Genomic DNA, 16074 nt, shown 5'->3' on the forward strand with positions numbered 1-16074 from the left:
TATTGGGGGTTTTTTATATCGAAAAATGTAGATGTTTGATTGTCACATACACCGGATAGTTGCAGTGAAATGTGTCACATTCTCTGAATAGCTATCTCCAGTTGAAAAACAGCAGTTGACTGGTTGTCTTTAGCTCAGCTGGTAGAGCACAGCACTTGTAACGCCAAGGTAGTGGGTTCGATCCCCGGGACCACCCATACACAAAAAAATAAAAATATGCACGCATGACTGTAAGTCGCTTTGGATAAAAGCGTCTGCTAAATGGCATATTATTATTATTATTGATTCTCCATCAGGTTTGGAGGCTTCCTCTTCTTCCCCACACACTGAGGGTGAGAGCCAGCAGAGGGAGCCAGAGAGGCAATCACATGCCAGAGACACCTGACCCACCCACCTGACCTTCACCCCTCTTCCTTCCTGTTTTTAAATCCTGGGTGAAGTGATCTTAATGATTAATTTATTCTAACTTATTTCATGAAATGATTTTAACACACAATGCAGTGCATCTTGTTCAATGGTTCCATCTGGACAGAGGAGAAATAAACTTGACTGAGGTAGTGGATGTAATAAATATATTTATTACTTTCTATTTAAGTGAAATTAATTACTTATTACACTATTTATTACATTTTTATTATTAGGATTTTAACAGCAACTTTGCTTTTATATTGCACACTGTGACATTTAACAGAAATTACTTGATAGATGGAAGAAGGCTCTTTAATGCTGCTAATTGTTGAACAGTAAACAGAGATAAACATCCAGCAAATATAAATTAAATTCTTAAAGAAATCAACTACACAGTCAAAATCAGAGAGCTAGTTTTTATATCAGATGTTTGGTGTGAACCTTCTGTGAATCTTTTTACATACAGACACTGTAGTTTTACTGTACTGTTTTACTGTTTGTCTCAAAGGCTTTCTTTCTTTAATAACTTCCTGGAACCTGTAGCTGAGGAAACTTTGTTCATTGTCATGTTTCAAACCAACTTAAAACAAATTAGCGTAAATACAATCTTTCAATCAATGAGTGTGTTGTTCGGACTCGACTCAAGTTGCAGTGACCATGGGAGAGTTGTTCTTGGTAATGTGCATCAGTGTAATGTGTGTGAAATCACTGATGCTCTTCACTGAGATCCCTGTGATGTGACTCAGCTCCTCCACTACCTGGTGATCAATGGTTGGATCATTACTAGTTCACTGAGCAGCATGCACTGTAGTAACCAAACACTTGTTTTCAGCTAAAGGTTCTAATCCAACTTCAACATAATAGCTTAAACCTTACTAAGTATGGAAGAAATACAAGTTTAGAATAATAATAATAATATGACTGTTTACAAGAAGGATATTATTATAGTATCTAATCACCTGTTCCCAGTTAGTGACATTGAGGATGTATGAGCCCACAGCAATGACACCAACACCAAGGAGCATGCAGTCTTCAGTCACCGACACAAAAGTCTTTCTGTTGGTTTTCACAGGGGACACATGCTTATTTATGGCTGTTACACTGCTGTTAACTAAACACACACAGCCTACTGTTCCTAACATTGAGAAAGGAAAACTACGGCTGCCAATGTCCCTGGTCAAAAGTAGTTCACTATAGGGAATAGGGATGCAGCCTACCTCTGTTCGTCAGATGGGCTCAGGCACTGAGTGGTGGCCATGAGCAGGGAGTCATAGATGGCTGTCCTCTGGAGGTAGGTGAACTGGAGCACGTATCTGCAGAGGTGATGCAGGTGCTCCACAGGGATAGAAGAGTCATTGTACCCTGTAGGATATGGTGTGTAGTGAATAAATAGTTAGTTGCATACCGGTAACCCCAAGAGGCATTTTACTGTATAAACCTTTTACTGCAGTGGGCTAAATCAGGGTCACAGAGGGATTCTTGGTAGTCTTAAACAAATCTACTTTGAAACAAAAGTATACACCCCACACACATGGTTATGGGATAAAAAAAACTAAGACACCTGTATCATGTCAGATATATCTATTTTTATTTCACCTTTATTTAACCAGGTAAGCCAGTTGAGAACAAGTTCTCATTTACAACTGCGACCTGGCCAAGATAAAGCAAAGCAGTGCGATAAAAACAACAAAAACACAGAGTTACATATGGGGTAAAACAAAACATAAAGTCAAAAAATACAACAGAAAATATATATACAGTGTGTGCAAATGTAACAAGTTATGGAGGTAAGGCAATAAATAGGCTATAGTGCAAAATAATTACAAATAGTATTAACACTGGAATGAGATGTGCAAGAGATTATGTGCAAATAGAGATACTGGGGTGCAAATGAGCAAAATAAATAACAATATAGGGATGAGGTAGTTGGGTGGGCTAATTTCAGATGGGCTGTGTACAGGTGCAGTGATCGGTAAGGTGCTCTGACAACTGATGCTTAAAGTTAGTAAGGGAGATAAGAGTCTCCAGCTTCAGAGATTTTTGCAATTCGTTCCAGTCATTGGCAGCAGAGAACTGGAAGGAATGGTGGCCAAAGGAGGTGTTGGCTTTGGGGATGACCAGTGAGATATACCTGCTGGAGCGCATACTACGGGTGGGTGTTGCTATGGTGACCAATGAGCTAAGATAAGGCGGGGATTTGCCTAGCAGTGATGTATAGATGGCCTGGAGCCAGTGGGTTTGACGACGAACATGTAATGAGGACCAGCCAACAAGAGCGTACAGGTCACAGTGGTGGGTAGTGTATGGGGCTTTGGAGACAAAACAGATGGCACTGTGATAGACTACATCCAATTTTCTGAGTAGAGTGTTGGAGGCTATTTTGTAAATGACATCGCCTAGTCAAGGATCGGTAGGATAGTCAGTTTTACGAGGGCATGTTTGGCAGCATGAGTGAAGGTGGCTTTGTTGCGAAATAGGAAGCCGATTCTGGATTTAACTTTGGATTGGAGATTCTTAATGTGAGTCTGGAAGAAGAGTTTACAGTCTAACCAGACACCTAGGTATTTGTAGTTGTCCACATACTCTAGGTCAGACCTGTCGAGAGTAGTGATTCTAGTCGGGTGGGCGGGTGCCAGCAACGTTCGATTGAAGAGCATGCATTTAGTTTTACTAGTGTTTAAGAGCAGTTGGAGGCTACTGAAGGAGTGTTGTATGGCATTGAAGCTCGTTTGGAGGTTTGTTAACACAGTGTCCAATGAAGGGCCAGATGTATACAAAATGGTGTCGTCTGCGTAGAGGTGGATCTGAGAGTCACCAGCAGCAAGAGCGACATCATTGATATACACAGAGAAAAGAGTCGGCCCAAGAATTGAACCCTGTGGCACCCCCATAGAGACTGCCATAGGTCCAGACAACAGGCCCTCCGATTTGACACATTGAACTCTATCTGAGAAGTAGTTGGTCAACCAGGCGAGGCAGTCATTTGAGAAACCAAGGCTATTTAGTCTGCCAATAAGAATGCGGTGGTTGACATAGTCGAAAGCCTTGGCCAGGTCGATGAAGACGGCTGCACAGTACTGTCTATTATCGATCGCGGTTATAATATTGTTTAGGACCTTGAGTGTGGCTGAAGTGCACCCATGACCAGCTCGGAAACCGGATTGCATAGCGGAGAAGGTACGGTGGGATTCGAAATGGTCGGTGATCTGTTTGTTAACTTGGCTTTCAAAAACGTTCAAAAGGCAGGGCAGGATGGATATAGGTCTGTAACAGTTTGGATCTAGAGTGTCACCCCCTTTGAAGAGGGGGATGACCGCGGCAGCTTTCCAATCTCTGGGGATCTCAGACGTTACGAAAGAGAGGTTGAACAGGCTAGTAATAGGGGTTGCGACAATTTCGGCAGCTAGTTTTAGAAAGAGCTGAAATGTATTAAACTGTGAGTTTGCATCCCAATATTACACTTTATATACATCACTGAAGACTGAAATAACAAAACTGTTTGACATAGAAACATCAGATTTATCTTTTCTTTTTTTTTTATATAATCTTTTTTAATTATGAAATTATGAAAAATATGAATAACATTCTGCCCATGAGGCGCAAAGAGGGCGCTTTTGGTCATTGACTGCAGGAAAGGAGTACTACAGGCCTAATTGTAATGTAGCCTCTCATTACAGCAAAGTGTAATGTCTCTTGTTGGTTGTAAATAACTATTGACTATTATTATGGTTATCCTAAGGACTACAGAATGTGAAAGACTTACCAAGCACCTCCAGGAGTATCTCCACATAAGTCAGAGGGTTGGGGGTGTTTAGCCTGAAGTCAAGTGCTTTCAAGATCATCAGCTCCATGTCCATGATAGTTTGTTTGGAGACGCTGTGGCCCATCGAGTGAAGAAACTGCACTGCTGTGTTGTTGTCAACCACCTAGTAAAGTAAAAGGTGAGAAATGTATTATTGACATTATAAATGGTGGTACAAATGGTTATCTACAGTTGATAATGAAAAAGTTTCCCAAAACTCACAGCACTGTGCAAAGACAGTTTGCTTGCTATTTGCACACAAGAGAGGAGAATGAGATGGAACTTCTCACTCAGTTTCTCATAAACAAGGTCCTCGTAATTTCCTTTATGGACACCTGCAGGTGTGTGTGTTGTTGAAAACAGATCCTCCAGGTGCTTTATCGTAAACCTGTTAGCAGAAGATACTCATTACATTGGTCTTACTTTTAATCACATTGGCAGATAACTTAAAGTTCCTATTTGGAAATCATGAATCCTACCTTTCAAGTAACTCAACGGCATGATATCCAACCAAGGGGTCAAGTCTTAACTCTTCGGTGACTAGGAAAACGCATTCTGTGGAAAACAGAGCCAGAGGTTTTAGGCCTATTCAGATTGGATTTCATGGCCTAGTCCTACGGTTGAAGTCTGGAGATGTTTTAGCTAGTTTATTGTGGTAACGTTCGAGCATGGCACTTGCAACGCCAGGGTCGTGGGTTCATTCCCATAAGTCGCTTTGGATAAAAGTTTAAGATAAATAGCATACTGTAGCTATATATATTGTACAGGGGGGATATTGCTTATAACGTTATTGTCGACGCTTCTGTTACTTGCTACTGTGTAGCCGAATAACTTAGTCCAACCGAAGCTAACATAGTTAGCTAGCTTCAATATGAAAAATCCGACTCATCTCTTCTGTTTAAGTTGTTCATCAGTCGATCAGAAAATCGTCAAAATAATATCACATAATTTATAGCTAGTGGGTCCGTGTGCTTATGGATAATTCCTATTTACTTTCATCTCGACTCTAGTGGCATCTGTTTTTTTTTTATATTTGATATTAGATCAGTTTGGTCAACCTGTCACAGGTTACCTGTGAACCCGAAATAACGTCATGTAACGTAACTTCAGCCTAAACAAATGTGGTGCCATTCGCATCTCCGGTGGCGTGATCGCGCAAGGGCCGTTACCAAAGCACAGAGAACAATGAGATATTTGACCAAAGTCACGAACAACCGTTAGCCAGCAGCGAGCTAAAAACTTACCTATCAACCTTTTGTCTTTAAAATCCCCACTGTAACTTGATAAATTGCTCAGTTTGTCTTTGTTTCTGATATTGAGATTGTTGAGAAAGTCTGATAAAATCTCAAAAGAAGCTTCACCAAACTTTAGGTTTTTGCTTTGGCTCGGAGAGAATGGAAATCTCTTCGCCATAGCTACTAGATAACCAGACAGCTTGAGCTTGCTTCTACACGTAAAACAATGTATTGAAATGGAAATAAAATGGCAAGATTAAAAAAAAAACGTCAGATTTCGTTGTCCGCGGAGTTAATTTTAGGAAATGCAGTACTTTATTTTGCCATGAGATGGCGATTGCCACACAAAAAAACTATTTTTTTCGGGTCGAAACCGGAAATGTCTGGGGGACCTATTATAGTGTTGCACAAGCAGATCAAGTTTGTTGCAAAAATGGCTGACCAGAAACCGACAGTGGATCCCGAAGTCCCTTTTGCCAAGAGGATAGATCCAAACAAGGAGGATCTTACCAGGGACGAATTCTACTTTATCAGACAAGTGGAGCTCGCGCAATGGAAGAAAAAATCGCAGCAACTCAGGGGCCGTAATATTGCAACAGGACTTGCTATCGGAGCCATTGTAATGGGTATTTGTATCCTTGCCAATCTCAGTCACGAAAGGTGAACTGCGTAACATATGAGCTAATTTGCCCTAAACGGCATGATATAGCGAGCCATTGTAATGTTGCCATAACTATTAGCAGTTAAAGTCAACCAGACATTATTCATTTATGTCCTTGAAGCTGCAAGTCATTGTAGAAAGGTTATGAAATTCATGTTGTAGTGGTGAAGAACAGCATGACATGTGTTTGCATAACAGCCATGTACTGTAGCAAGCGAGTTAGTTAATTGAATAACTAGGTAACGTTAGCTAGTAGCCAAACAAGGATCTAACTAGAGTTAACTAAGTAGCTCTCTCAGCATGTCACTTTATTGCAAGTTACTACAGTGAACGCTGGTGATGAGTGTAATACATGTCTGCCATAAATGTATGTTGATGATGTTGAAAACGTTAATCCTTGTGCTTATGTAGTAAAGCTCGACTATAGCTTCTTACCCAGCACATACCTCTGTCAGCACATTTGCCTTGACTTTGCTCCTCCTAGATGGCTACACGTTTTACTCAGTGAAACAGGAGAAGATCATGGATGAGCTGGATGAGGAGGCCAAGGTCGCGAGGATGAGGGGTGTAAAGACAGGCGCCAACTGACGTGGCGATCAGATGGACTGAGCTCAGATCGACTGTGTGGTGTGCCACCGATCCTATCGCCTGTAGGCCTACATGCACTGGAAGGGACTAATGCTGACAAATGCTGGTACTACATATTATTCCACTGCTAGCCAATGTCAAGGCAGCATCGGACCCTGTTTTGCCCTGGATATGTAGACATTTACGTGGTTGTGTTGCTGACTTAAGTGTCTTCATTGTGATTAAACATGCTTGTCAATATAATTAATTATCTACTGCCCCCTATTACCCCTTCCCATTTCAGGATACTGAGTCTTGTTAAATAGGCACCAAGAGGACTGAAACAGGAGGGACTTGTCCATTTTAAATGGTTTCTGTTAAGTGCCCCAATGAACATTACCCTATTCTCCTTCCTTTTCTTCCCAGCGAGTAGGCACTTATTTCTATTCCCTTCAAATCAGCATCAAATGATTTCTCCCAAAACTCTATAAAACTAATTCAACTAAATGTCTATCAATAATGTTAATTCTACAGTGGCCTTGAAATAGGTGGGATTAGAATTGGAACCGCTGAACTGAGACAAAGAAACACATATTTATATTGAAATATATTTATGTTGATAAAGGATTGAGTTGTAAAAATTGTATTATGTATTTGTTTTTTCACAACACAATAAATGACATCTTATTGCAAGGTCAGTGTAATGTTTCATGCACTGATATTGCCACAATAGTACTGAAGTGGAGAGGAACACTATCATTATTTCAATTGTATTTATGTCAAAATATGATTTATGTTGTAGCCACAGAGTAAAAATATAAAATAAGACATTGCAAGGGAAAGGCACAGATTGAGCATGGCAGGACAGCAGCTTTGCACATCAAAGCAATACAATCAACCAAGAATCATAAATACATTCAAAAATGTGGATTGTGATCACATTTTCTTTCTTTAAATATAAATCTTATAAGTATCATATGCAATAGAATTCAGTGTGTGTATTTAAGGCAATGGCTTAATCCATTTGTTAGGGTAGTTGTACTCTCCCCTACTTGAGCATATAAATATGCTACTTAATTTACCAAAAAGTGTGAAATGAGTTACTACTAAAGTAGAATTTACTAAAGTGCATAGGGTGCCTGGTTTATTACGCATTGCAGCAAGGTTTATCATTGTCAATGTGTTTGTGCAAGAAAAGTAGCTTGCCAAAATGTCTTTGATTAATTTGTAAACATAATTTACAAATGCATTATTTCATATTTACACATTTACAATCATAGTGAGAACCAGTAGTCTAGACCTATGTCTGTATGTTTGATTCTTTTTGGAGAAAATATAATCTCAGCTAAAAAGTCAGGAGTTGCATCAACCATGAATAGCCAAGTTGTTTTAAATCGATGTGGCTGATTTGGCAGTACCTCCACTTGATTTGTTTTTTAAAAGGAGTAGTTTGAGTCTTAGGTAATCCTCATTTATAGAGCTGTATTGTGCCTAGCTTCCTATACTGTCTAACCTTTTTATATTCCATATGAACACATATCATAATGTGATATTCAGAAAATTATTTAAGGTACTGCCTAACGTTAGAAAACAATGTTCACATCTTTCTACACGTTGACAACAGTCGTCCTTCATAATGCTGTTGAATTAATCAGAAATATTGCATCACTATTGTACATTGGAAAACAGGCAGAACCACAACAACATATCTGGACTTCTGTAGTCAGACTCTAGAGGGCAGTAGCGCGCTACAGTCAGCATCAACAGATTGCAAACAGACAGTCAAACATTTTATATTTTAGTCAATTAGCAGACACTCTTATCCAGAGCGACTTACAGTTAGTGAGTGCATACATTTTTCATACTGCAAAGAATAGAGTGAACAATATGAAACACTGTTTTTGGAGAACCATCAGCGAGAGTTATTGAGCTTCATCTCACTCCACTGTGCTCACAATAAAAATGTCTGCGACAGTCAGATAAGCAGGAAAATATTGATCAACTGCCCCGGCCTCGATCCTATGATCCTAATATTGTAGATGGAACAACCCTTACTGCTCTGTGGCTACAAGGCAGGACTACAGCTGATCATTAAGGCTCTATGTACAATGATCACACATGTTTCTCGCTAACATTGCATAGTATGAAGAATGATGGTGCACTACTTGGCTAGTACTGTTGTGAGCCTTTTATACTCATTAGCTGAGGATTAGGCAGTTTTTAAACTTTTGACCATCTCAATTTAAACACTGTTCTGGTGGCGTTCTAGAGCAGGGGTAGGTTGCACTGAACCGTTGAATCTGGCAAGCTTCTCTTTGGGGTGACTGACAGCGGATGACAGAGGTTCCGTTGTCCCTTCATAGCAGAGGGCTCAGTGACCTCTGACGGACCTGCGACCTATGATTAACCCTGTGACTATTGGATCAGCAGAGAAGGTTCCTGGTTTCTGGGGGATCTAGGTTACTCTCCTCCAATGGGGGACCAGATAAAGGGTTTAGAGGTGATGTCACTTCTTTCCTCCAGCAGGATGGGCATGATCACTTCAGTCACATCTTAGATGAGGTAGTCTGGGCTTATTCTACAGCAAGCATGGCTGAAGATTCTTACTGGTGAGAGAGGAGACAAGGAGATGCAATGATTAAATGTGTAGAGCATCGTGCATGGCACATTATGTTTTCCAGATAAACTTTGATTTTAGACAGCAAAATAAATGTAAGACATGGGTCGTGATTCAATCAGAGGCGCGTTGTAGACAAGCGCATTGCACTACCGACAACACACCTTTGATTGAATCGTTACCATGCTCTGTGTACAGTAAATAAAGACATAATGAGATAACTCTTACCATTCTACTGACATCGGAAGCAAAGGTCACCCCTTTAGAGGGCTTCTCCAGAGAGCTGCTGCTGCTGCCACCCAGAGAGTTCCTCCTGATTATACTTTGGAGGGGGAGCATGTCCAGGCGCTGCAGGCTGTTTCTGCGGGAGGAGGAGGGGTAACTCCTCTCCTTAGAGAGACGGCGTTGGCGACTGGACAGCATGGCGGCAGGAGAGACGATCCCCGCAGGGGGAACCTTCCCCATCCTCTCATACAGCTCCTCAATCTCCCTCTTCTGGGTGGCCTGGAGACTCTGCACCTGTGCCAAGTGTCTGAGAGAGAGAAAGAGAGAGAAAGAAAGAGAGGGAGAGAAATAATGAGAAACAGATAGGTGAGATCTGAGGAGGACTTGTTTAAGTGATTTGAAATAGTTGAGTTGCAAGTTGAGTTCAAAGTAATCAAACGTAAAACCCTTTTCCGATCTCGAATGAAAATGGGTGAATGACTGGAGAGATGCTGAAGGTGAAACTCACTTCTCCCTCATCTCCTGCAGCTCCTCCCACAAGTCCTCGTCCTCGCTCTCTGAGTCGTCACTGCTCAGGTATGTGAAGTTGCGGCTGTAGCTCAGCCACAGGTGGTGCAGGGCCGAGTTGTAGGTGGGGCTCCCTGCACCTCCCTCCCACAGGCCACGCCCCTCTGAATCCACCGCCGTGGCGGACAGGCCGCTGTCTGCAGACGTACCCATCAGACTGAGGCTACACACTCTCCTCCTCCTCCTTCTCACTGTCTGCTGCTCTTCCTTCTCCTCCTCATCTTCTTCCCCCTCTTCTTCCTGCTGCTGCTCTTTGGTCCCGGCCCACCCTACCTGGACCTCCCGGTCCTCCTCCACAGGGAGGTGTCGGTCTGGGGGGGAGAGAGCGAGGGAGGTGTTCAGGCTGGTTTCTGCCCCCCCCTGCTCCTCTGTGCTGCTCTCGGAGGTGGTGGAGCTGCCCACTGACTTGGGCCTGGTGGGGCCTGGGGTGGAGCTGCCCACTGACTTGGGCCTGGTGGGGCCTGGGGTGGAGCTGCCCACTGACTTGGGCCTGGTGGGGCCTGGGGTGGAGCTGCCCACTGACTTGGGCCTGGTGGGGCCTGGGGTGGAGCTGCCCACTGACTTGGGCCTGGTGGGGTTAGAGCCCTGTCCATCTGGTACAGCAGGCACAGGGATCTCCATGCTAGGGGTGACCTGGAAACGACCGACTGTGACGGCAGTAGGCGTTGGATCTGTGGGGTGGAGGAGGTTTATGATCAATATCAATACAGTGATAATAATTATTTTTCACAATCTGCTGTTTGTGTTTACATTCTGTTCCAGTAGTGATATTAATTTCCATTGATATTGACTCATGTACACTCAAATTGATTCAAATGCATATGTCGTCTCAATCTGAAATGTACTTGAAATGTCAAGTGTGCCGTTACACGGATCTACCGCTGATCAGATAGGATCCTGGCCTTAGTTTCATAACTTTCTGTCAGAAAACCAATCCAACTGCCATATCTACTGCCAACATCTGGTTGTGGTCGTGGTGCAGCCGAGGTCTGGCACTAGGTGTCACTCTACTTTACTGGCTTGGAAAGCAGTTTTCTTCTGCTGAATGTGGCCTTGGGACTTCTCAAAAACAGAGCCTGTTCTGTCTGTCTGTTGAGCGGGACGGGCTGGGTTGGGTTGCTCGGGGACCGGAGCAGGGCGGGGTGGGGGTATAAACACAGACAGGTGGGGAGGATGTGGGAGGAGAGGCCTGTAACGAGCGTGGAAGCCTTCTGATTGGTCAGTTCTGCTGGGTAAAGCTTCCCACTGGTTACACACTGGTTGAATCAACGTTTTTCCCACGTCATTTCAATGAAATTACGTTGAACCAATGTGTAATAGACGATGAATTGACGTCTGTACCCAGTGGGTTCTAACTGGTCAATACTGGTAGGCAGGGCTATAATCACACCTACCTAATGGTGCCTTATTCAATGGAACATTCCATCCAGACATGTGGTTACGCAACAGATCCCGAGGCACTGCTAGTGCTTATAGGTGATAATGTCACCAAACACTGATGTGGACAGGATAAAACACAAAACAGAACTGAAAACAACGGGAAGGGCCAATTGGCCCTAACACAGTCATCAGGCCTTATTTAGACCAAATACAACATAAAACACACTTGCATAATAGAGAAAGAGCCTCGATGAGTGTCTGTGTATGTCTGGAGTGTGTGTGTTTTTGTATGTGTATGTGTCTGGGGTGTGTACTCTGTATTTGTTTAGTGTGCTAACAGAAGCAGCATAGGTCTGCCAGGGTCCTCCCCAACCCATCTCCTAACATCAACAGATCAACAGTAAGCTTAGGTAAGGGCCAGTACAGTACAATACAGAATACAGCTAGAGTAGAAGTAGAGAGGGGAAAGTCACTGTGAATCTTACCTGTGTAACTGGGAGATAGTCTGGGCTTGGGAGCACTGGCGTTCATCTCAGGCACCATAGGTCTCGACATTGGTGTGGTTGAGCTGAACGATGATAACTTGGGAAAAAAGAAAAGTTGGGACATTATTTGTCAGAATGGCATTACTTCTCACTGTTAGACAGTCATGTATGAGCTGGTTGGTAACTTACTGTGCTCTCGGAGCTGTCTGGGGGCGAAGGGGACAGGTCAGACCCCGACACACAGCTGGACACATCAGACTGGTCCTGAGGAACAATGTAGGACCCCTCGGAACTATTCTGTAAATGGCTTAAGGGGCTGGAGGACGCTGCTTGCTGTGATACCATCTGTGGGTTCCTTGGTGGGCTGTTGTAGCCCATCGTAGGGGGAGATATGTGATTATGCTGCCAGCCGGGGTGGCCATTTTGATAGTACACAGACCCTGAGCCATCCCTTTGCATCTGTGGTGGAGAGTCTGGGCCCTGGTAGACACTGTGCTGCTGCCCTTGGCCAGGCCTCCCACCCTGGGTGTATGGGAGCTCCACTGGAGCAGTCTGGTAGTGGGGGGAGTAGACGGACGAGTAGACCGACTGGGGGTGGGTTAGCTGGGGCTGGAAGCCTGCTATGGAGGGCATCCCCTGGTTGGCCAGGCTGTTGGCAGGGATGAAGGAGTGAGCCATGCTCATCGCCATGGAGATTACGTTGGCCAGGGAGAAGAGGGGCTGTGTGTGGGAGGGCCACATGTTGGGGTTCTGGGGGTGAGGAGGGAGGGACAGGGGGTTCCCCTCCCTGATGTACTCAGAGGGGCTCGGAGCGTCAGAGTTGGGGCCGCCGGGGGAGGCTGGGGCTGGGGAGGGGACGGAGGGGAACGTGGGGTTCCTGGCGACCCGTGTGAGGGGAGGATGGGAACCCGCTGGTTTTGGGGCGCCGGGGTTCACTGGGTAGGGGACGGGGAAGGGGAAGTGTGTGTGGCCCATGAAGGGGGGCATGTGGTAGTACTGCTGGTGTTGCTGCTGCTGGGGGTGGGGGTGCTCTGGGGAGTACATGGAGGCTGGGTGGTGGTGGTGGTAGTGAGGAGAACCTGGAACATAGAAACAAAACATGTTAGTTATTATTATTACATTCAAAACTTTTATTTCCTGAGAGGGAAGACACAAAACAACATAACATTACCTAACTCAGAAACACCACTTACAGTGAGGGAAAAAAGTATTTGATCCCCTGCTGATTTTGTACGTTTGCCCACTGACAAAGAAATGATCAGTCTATAATTTGAATGGTAGGTTTATTTGAAGAGTGAAAGACAGAATAACGACAAAAAAATCCAGGAAAACGCATGTCAAAAATGTTATACATTGATTTGCATTTTAATGAGGGAAATAAGTATTTGACCCCCTCTCAATCAGAAAGATTTCTGGCTCCCAGGTGTCTTTTATACAGGTAACGAGCTGAGATTAGGAGCATACTCTTAAAGGGAGTGCTCCTAATCTCAGTTTGTTACCTGTATAAAAGACACCTGTCCACAGAAGCAATCAATCAATCAGAATCCAAACTCTCCACCATGGCCAAGACCAAAGAGCTCTCCAAGGATGTCAGGGACAAGATTGTAGACCTACACAAGGCTGGAATGGGCTACAAGACCATCGCCAAGCAGCTTGGTGAGAAGGTGACAACAGTTGGTGCGATTATTCGCAAATGGAAGAAACACAAAAGAACTGTCAATCTCCCTCGGCCTGAGGCTCCATGCAAGATCTCACTTCGTGGAGTTGCAATGATCATGAGAACGGTGAGGAATCAGCCCAGAACTACACGGGAGGATCTTGTCAATGATCTCAAGGCAGCTGGGACCATAGTCACCAAGAAAACAATTGGTAACACACTACGCTGTGAAGGACTGAAATCCTGCAGCGCCCGCAAGGTCCCCCTGCTCAAGAAAGCACATATACAGGCCTGTCTGAAGTTTGCCAATGAACATCTGAATGATTCAGAGGAGAACTGGGTGAAAGTATTGTGGTCAGATGACACCAAAATCGAGCTCTTTGGCATCAACTCAACTCGCCGTGTTTGGAGGAGGAGGAATGCTGCCTATGACCCCAAGAACACCATCCCCACTGTCAAACATGGAGGTGGAAACATTATGCTTTGGGGGTGTTTTTCTGCTAAGGGGACAGGACAACTTCACCGCATCAAAGGGACGATGGACGGGGCCATGTACCGTCAAATCTTGGGTGAGAACCTCCTTCCCTCAGCCAGGGCATTGAAAATGGGTCGTGGATGGATATTCCAGCATGACAATGACCCAAAACACACGGCCAAGGCAACAAAGGAGTGGCTCAAGAAGAGGCACATTAAGGTCCTGGAGTGGCCTAGCCAGTCTCCAGACCTTAATCCCATAGAAAATCTGTGGAGGGAGCTGAAGGTTCGAGTTGCCAAACGTCAGGCTCAAAACCTTAATGACTTGGAGAAGATCTGCAAAGAGGAGTGGGACAAAATCCCTCCTGAGATGTGTGCAAACCTGGTGGCCAACTACAAGAAACGTCTGACCTCTGTGATTGCCAACAAGGGTTTTGCCACCAAGTACTAAATCATGTTTTTCAGAGGGGTCAAATACTTATTTCCCTCATTAAAATGCAAATCAATTTATAACATTTTTGACATGCGTTTTTCTGGATTTTGTTGTTGTTATTCTGTCTCTCACTGTTCAAATAAACCTACCATTAAAATTATAGACTGATCATGTCTTTGTCAGTGGGCAAACGTACAAAATCAGCAGGGGATAAAATACTTTTTTCCCTCACTGTATGTAAAAGGAACACCTTACAAAACCTCAATGAATTCTTTACAGTGTCCTCACACAAACCCTTATGCCAATGTCTCGATAGACATTTACTAGCAGAATCCCCTAGGTTGTAAAATAGTAAATTATATTCTTGCTCCATCACTCTCTCAGATTTTGGATTGTCTTGTCGTTCCTTCCGCCCCACTGCCAAGTGACATCAGAAAATAAATCCCTCATGTGCGGTATAAAGATGGTTTCCATGGCAGGGTTTTGTCTAACAAAATCACTGTTTAAGAGAGCTAGGATGATGATGTCATTGCATAAAGGCCCTGATTGGTTGTATGTAGGGGCATGCACAGTTATGTATGCATCCCAAATGGCACCCTATTGGCCCTGGTCAAAGTAATGCACTATATAGGGAATAGGGTGCCATTTGGGATGCAACAGGGATGTGTTTGGGATTTAGAACATGAATGGAGTGAGGAAGGACTAGTTTTGACATTTCAAGAGTCTGAAATTGAGTTGAGAACCCTACAGTGGAGACTTTAGCCAGAGATATTGATAACTCTTCAGGGACTTTTCCAAACACCATTACACTTCCCCATTCATTGATTTGACATTTAATTCAACAATGGCTCTACAGTTATGAACCAACACGCCTCCCGACACTGAAGTAAACAAGCTACTAACATGTCAATGCAGACGGAAATATACTGTACGTTAGGCAACTATAAATGAGGCGGCGAGCCAAAAGGCATTGCGAAACCGGACTGTGCTGTGGCTGGGTCCAGCAGCGAATAGAGACAACTGGGGAGGGAGGGAGGGAGGGAGATATACTTCAGATGGCCACCAAGTCTTTAGCTAGTGGGGGTGGAGGGGCAGTTGTATGTTTTTTAATTGACTTCAAATGCTTCCCTCTCTTGCAGTGGGAGTTTTGGAGGAGACTTTCTTGAAAAGTGTGGGTGTGTGTGTGCGTGCACGTGTGCTGGCAAACAGATGTTGCAGAGAATCATACTGTAGCGCAAGCTAGGCCAGGAAAGCTTATGCTTCACAGTGAGAGCATTCACGTCTCAAAAATATGCAAAAAGCGCTCTTCAGGTGAGGTAATTACCCAAGAGGCCCTGGGGCAAGGCCGGCGCCGCACCACTGAGGCACAGACCCGGGTTGTGAGGTGGGATGGTTAGTCGGAGCCATGCAAATGTCCTGACAATACTAAGAAAGGAGTCTGAGGAAGGAGGGGTTTTACGACGGTGTCGGGCCCGGTTTGTGTTCTTCTCTGCCAAGATGATGCTATGTCCCAAATGGCACCCTATTCCCTTAATAGTGCACAACTTTTGACCAGGCTCTGGT

General features: G+C 44.1%; 2 protein-coding genes across 2 annotated transcripts in view; both read right to left on the reverse strand.

The window, feature by feature from the left end:
- Positions 1-703: 703 nt before the first annotated feature.
- LOC311100700 (cyclin N-terminal domain-containing protein 1-like) lies at positions 704-5769 on the reverse strand. The gene is made up of 7 exons (XM_084141657.1): positions 5455-5769; positions 4690-4765; positions 4433-4598; positions 4172-4334; positions 1626-1770; positions 1368-1464; positions 704-1166 (listed from the first exon to the last, which is right to left on the reverse strand). The coding sequence occupies exons 1-7, from the start codon at positions 5621-5623 to the stop codon at positions 1050-1052; spliced, it is 933 nt and encodes a 310-aa protein (XP_083997783.1). The 5' UTR covers positions 5624-5769; the 3' UTR covers positions 704-1049.
- A 3456-nt stretch (positions 5770-9225) lies between these two features.
- Positions 9226-16074, reverse strand: part of LOC311100886 (serine/threonine-protein kinase WNK4-like) — a gene marked incomplete at its 5' end in the record, with an annotated part of 83973 nt that continues 77124 nt past the window's right edge. The window contains 5 exons of the mRNA XM_084141879.1: positions 9226-9279; positions 9519-9822; positions 10024-10753; positions 11948-12044; positions 12137-13026. Coding sequence (XP_083998005.1) covers positions 9277-9279; positions 9519-9822; positions 10024-10753; positions 11948-12044; positions 12137-13026 — 2024 coding nt within the window. The 3' untranslated portion in view covers positions 9226-9276. The remainder of the gene's footprint in view (positions 9280-9518; positions 9823-10023; positions 10754-11947; positions 12045-12136; positions 13027-16074) is intronic.

Source organism: Coregonus lavaretus (assembly GCF_964263955.1).
Source record: "Coregonus lavaretus genome assembly, chromosome: 25".
NCBI classification, from domain to species: Eukaryota; Metazoa; Chordata; class Actinopteri; order Salmoniformes; family Salmonidae; genus Coregonus; species Coregonus lavaretus.

Bases quoted from the DNA above. Each gene is read 5' to 3' on its own strand.
- LOC311100700 (XM_084141657.1), bottom strand. From the start codon at position 5,623: ATGGCGAAGAGATTTCCATTCTCTCCGAGCCAAAGCAAAAACCTAAAG. The intron at 4,335-4,432 runs GTGAGTTTTGGG...TTACTTTACTAG, and splicing joins AACTGTCTTTGCACAGTGCT to GTGGTTGACAACAACACAGC. The intron at 1,167-1,367 runs GTGATTAGATAC...ATTGATCACCAG, and splicing joins ATGTCACTAACTGGGAACAG to GTAGTGGAGGAGCTGAGTCA.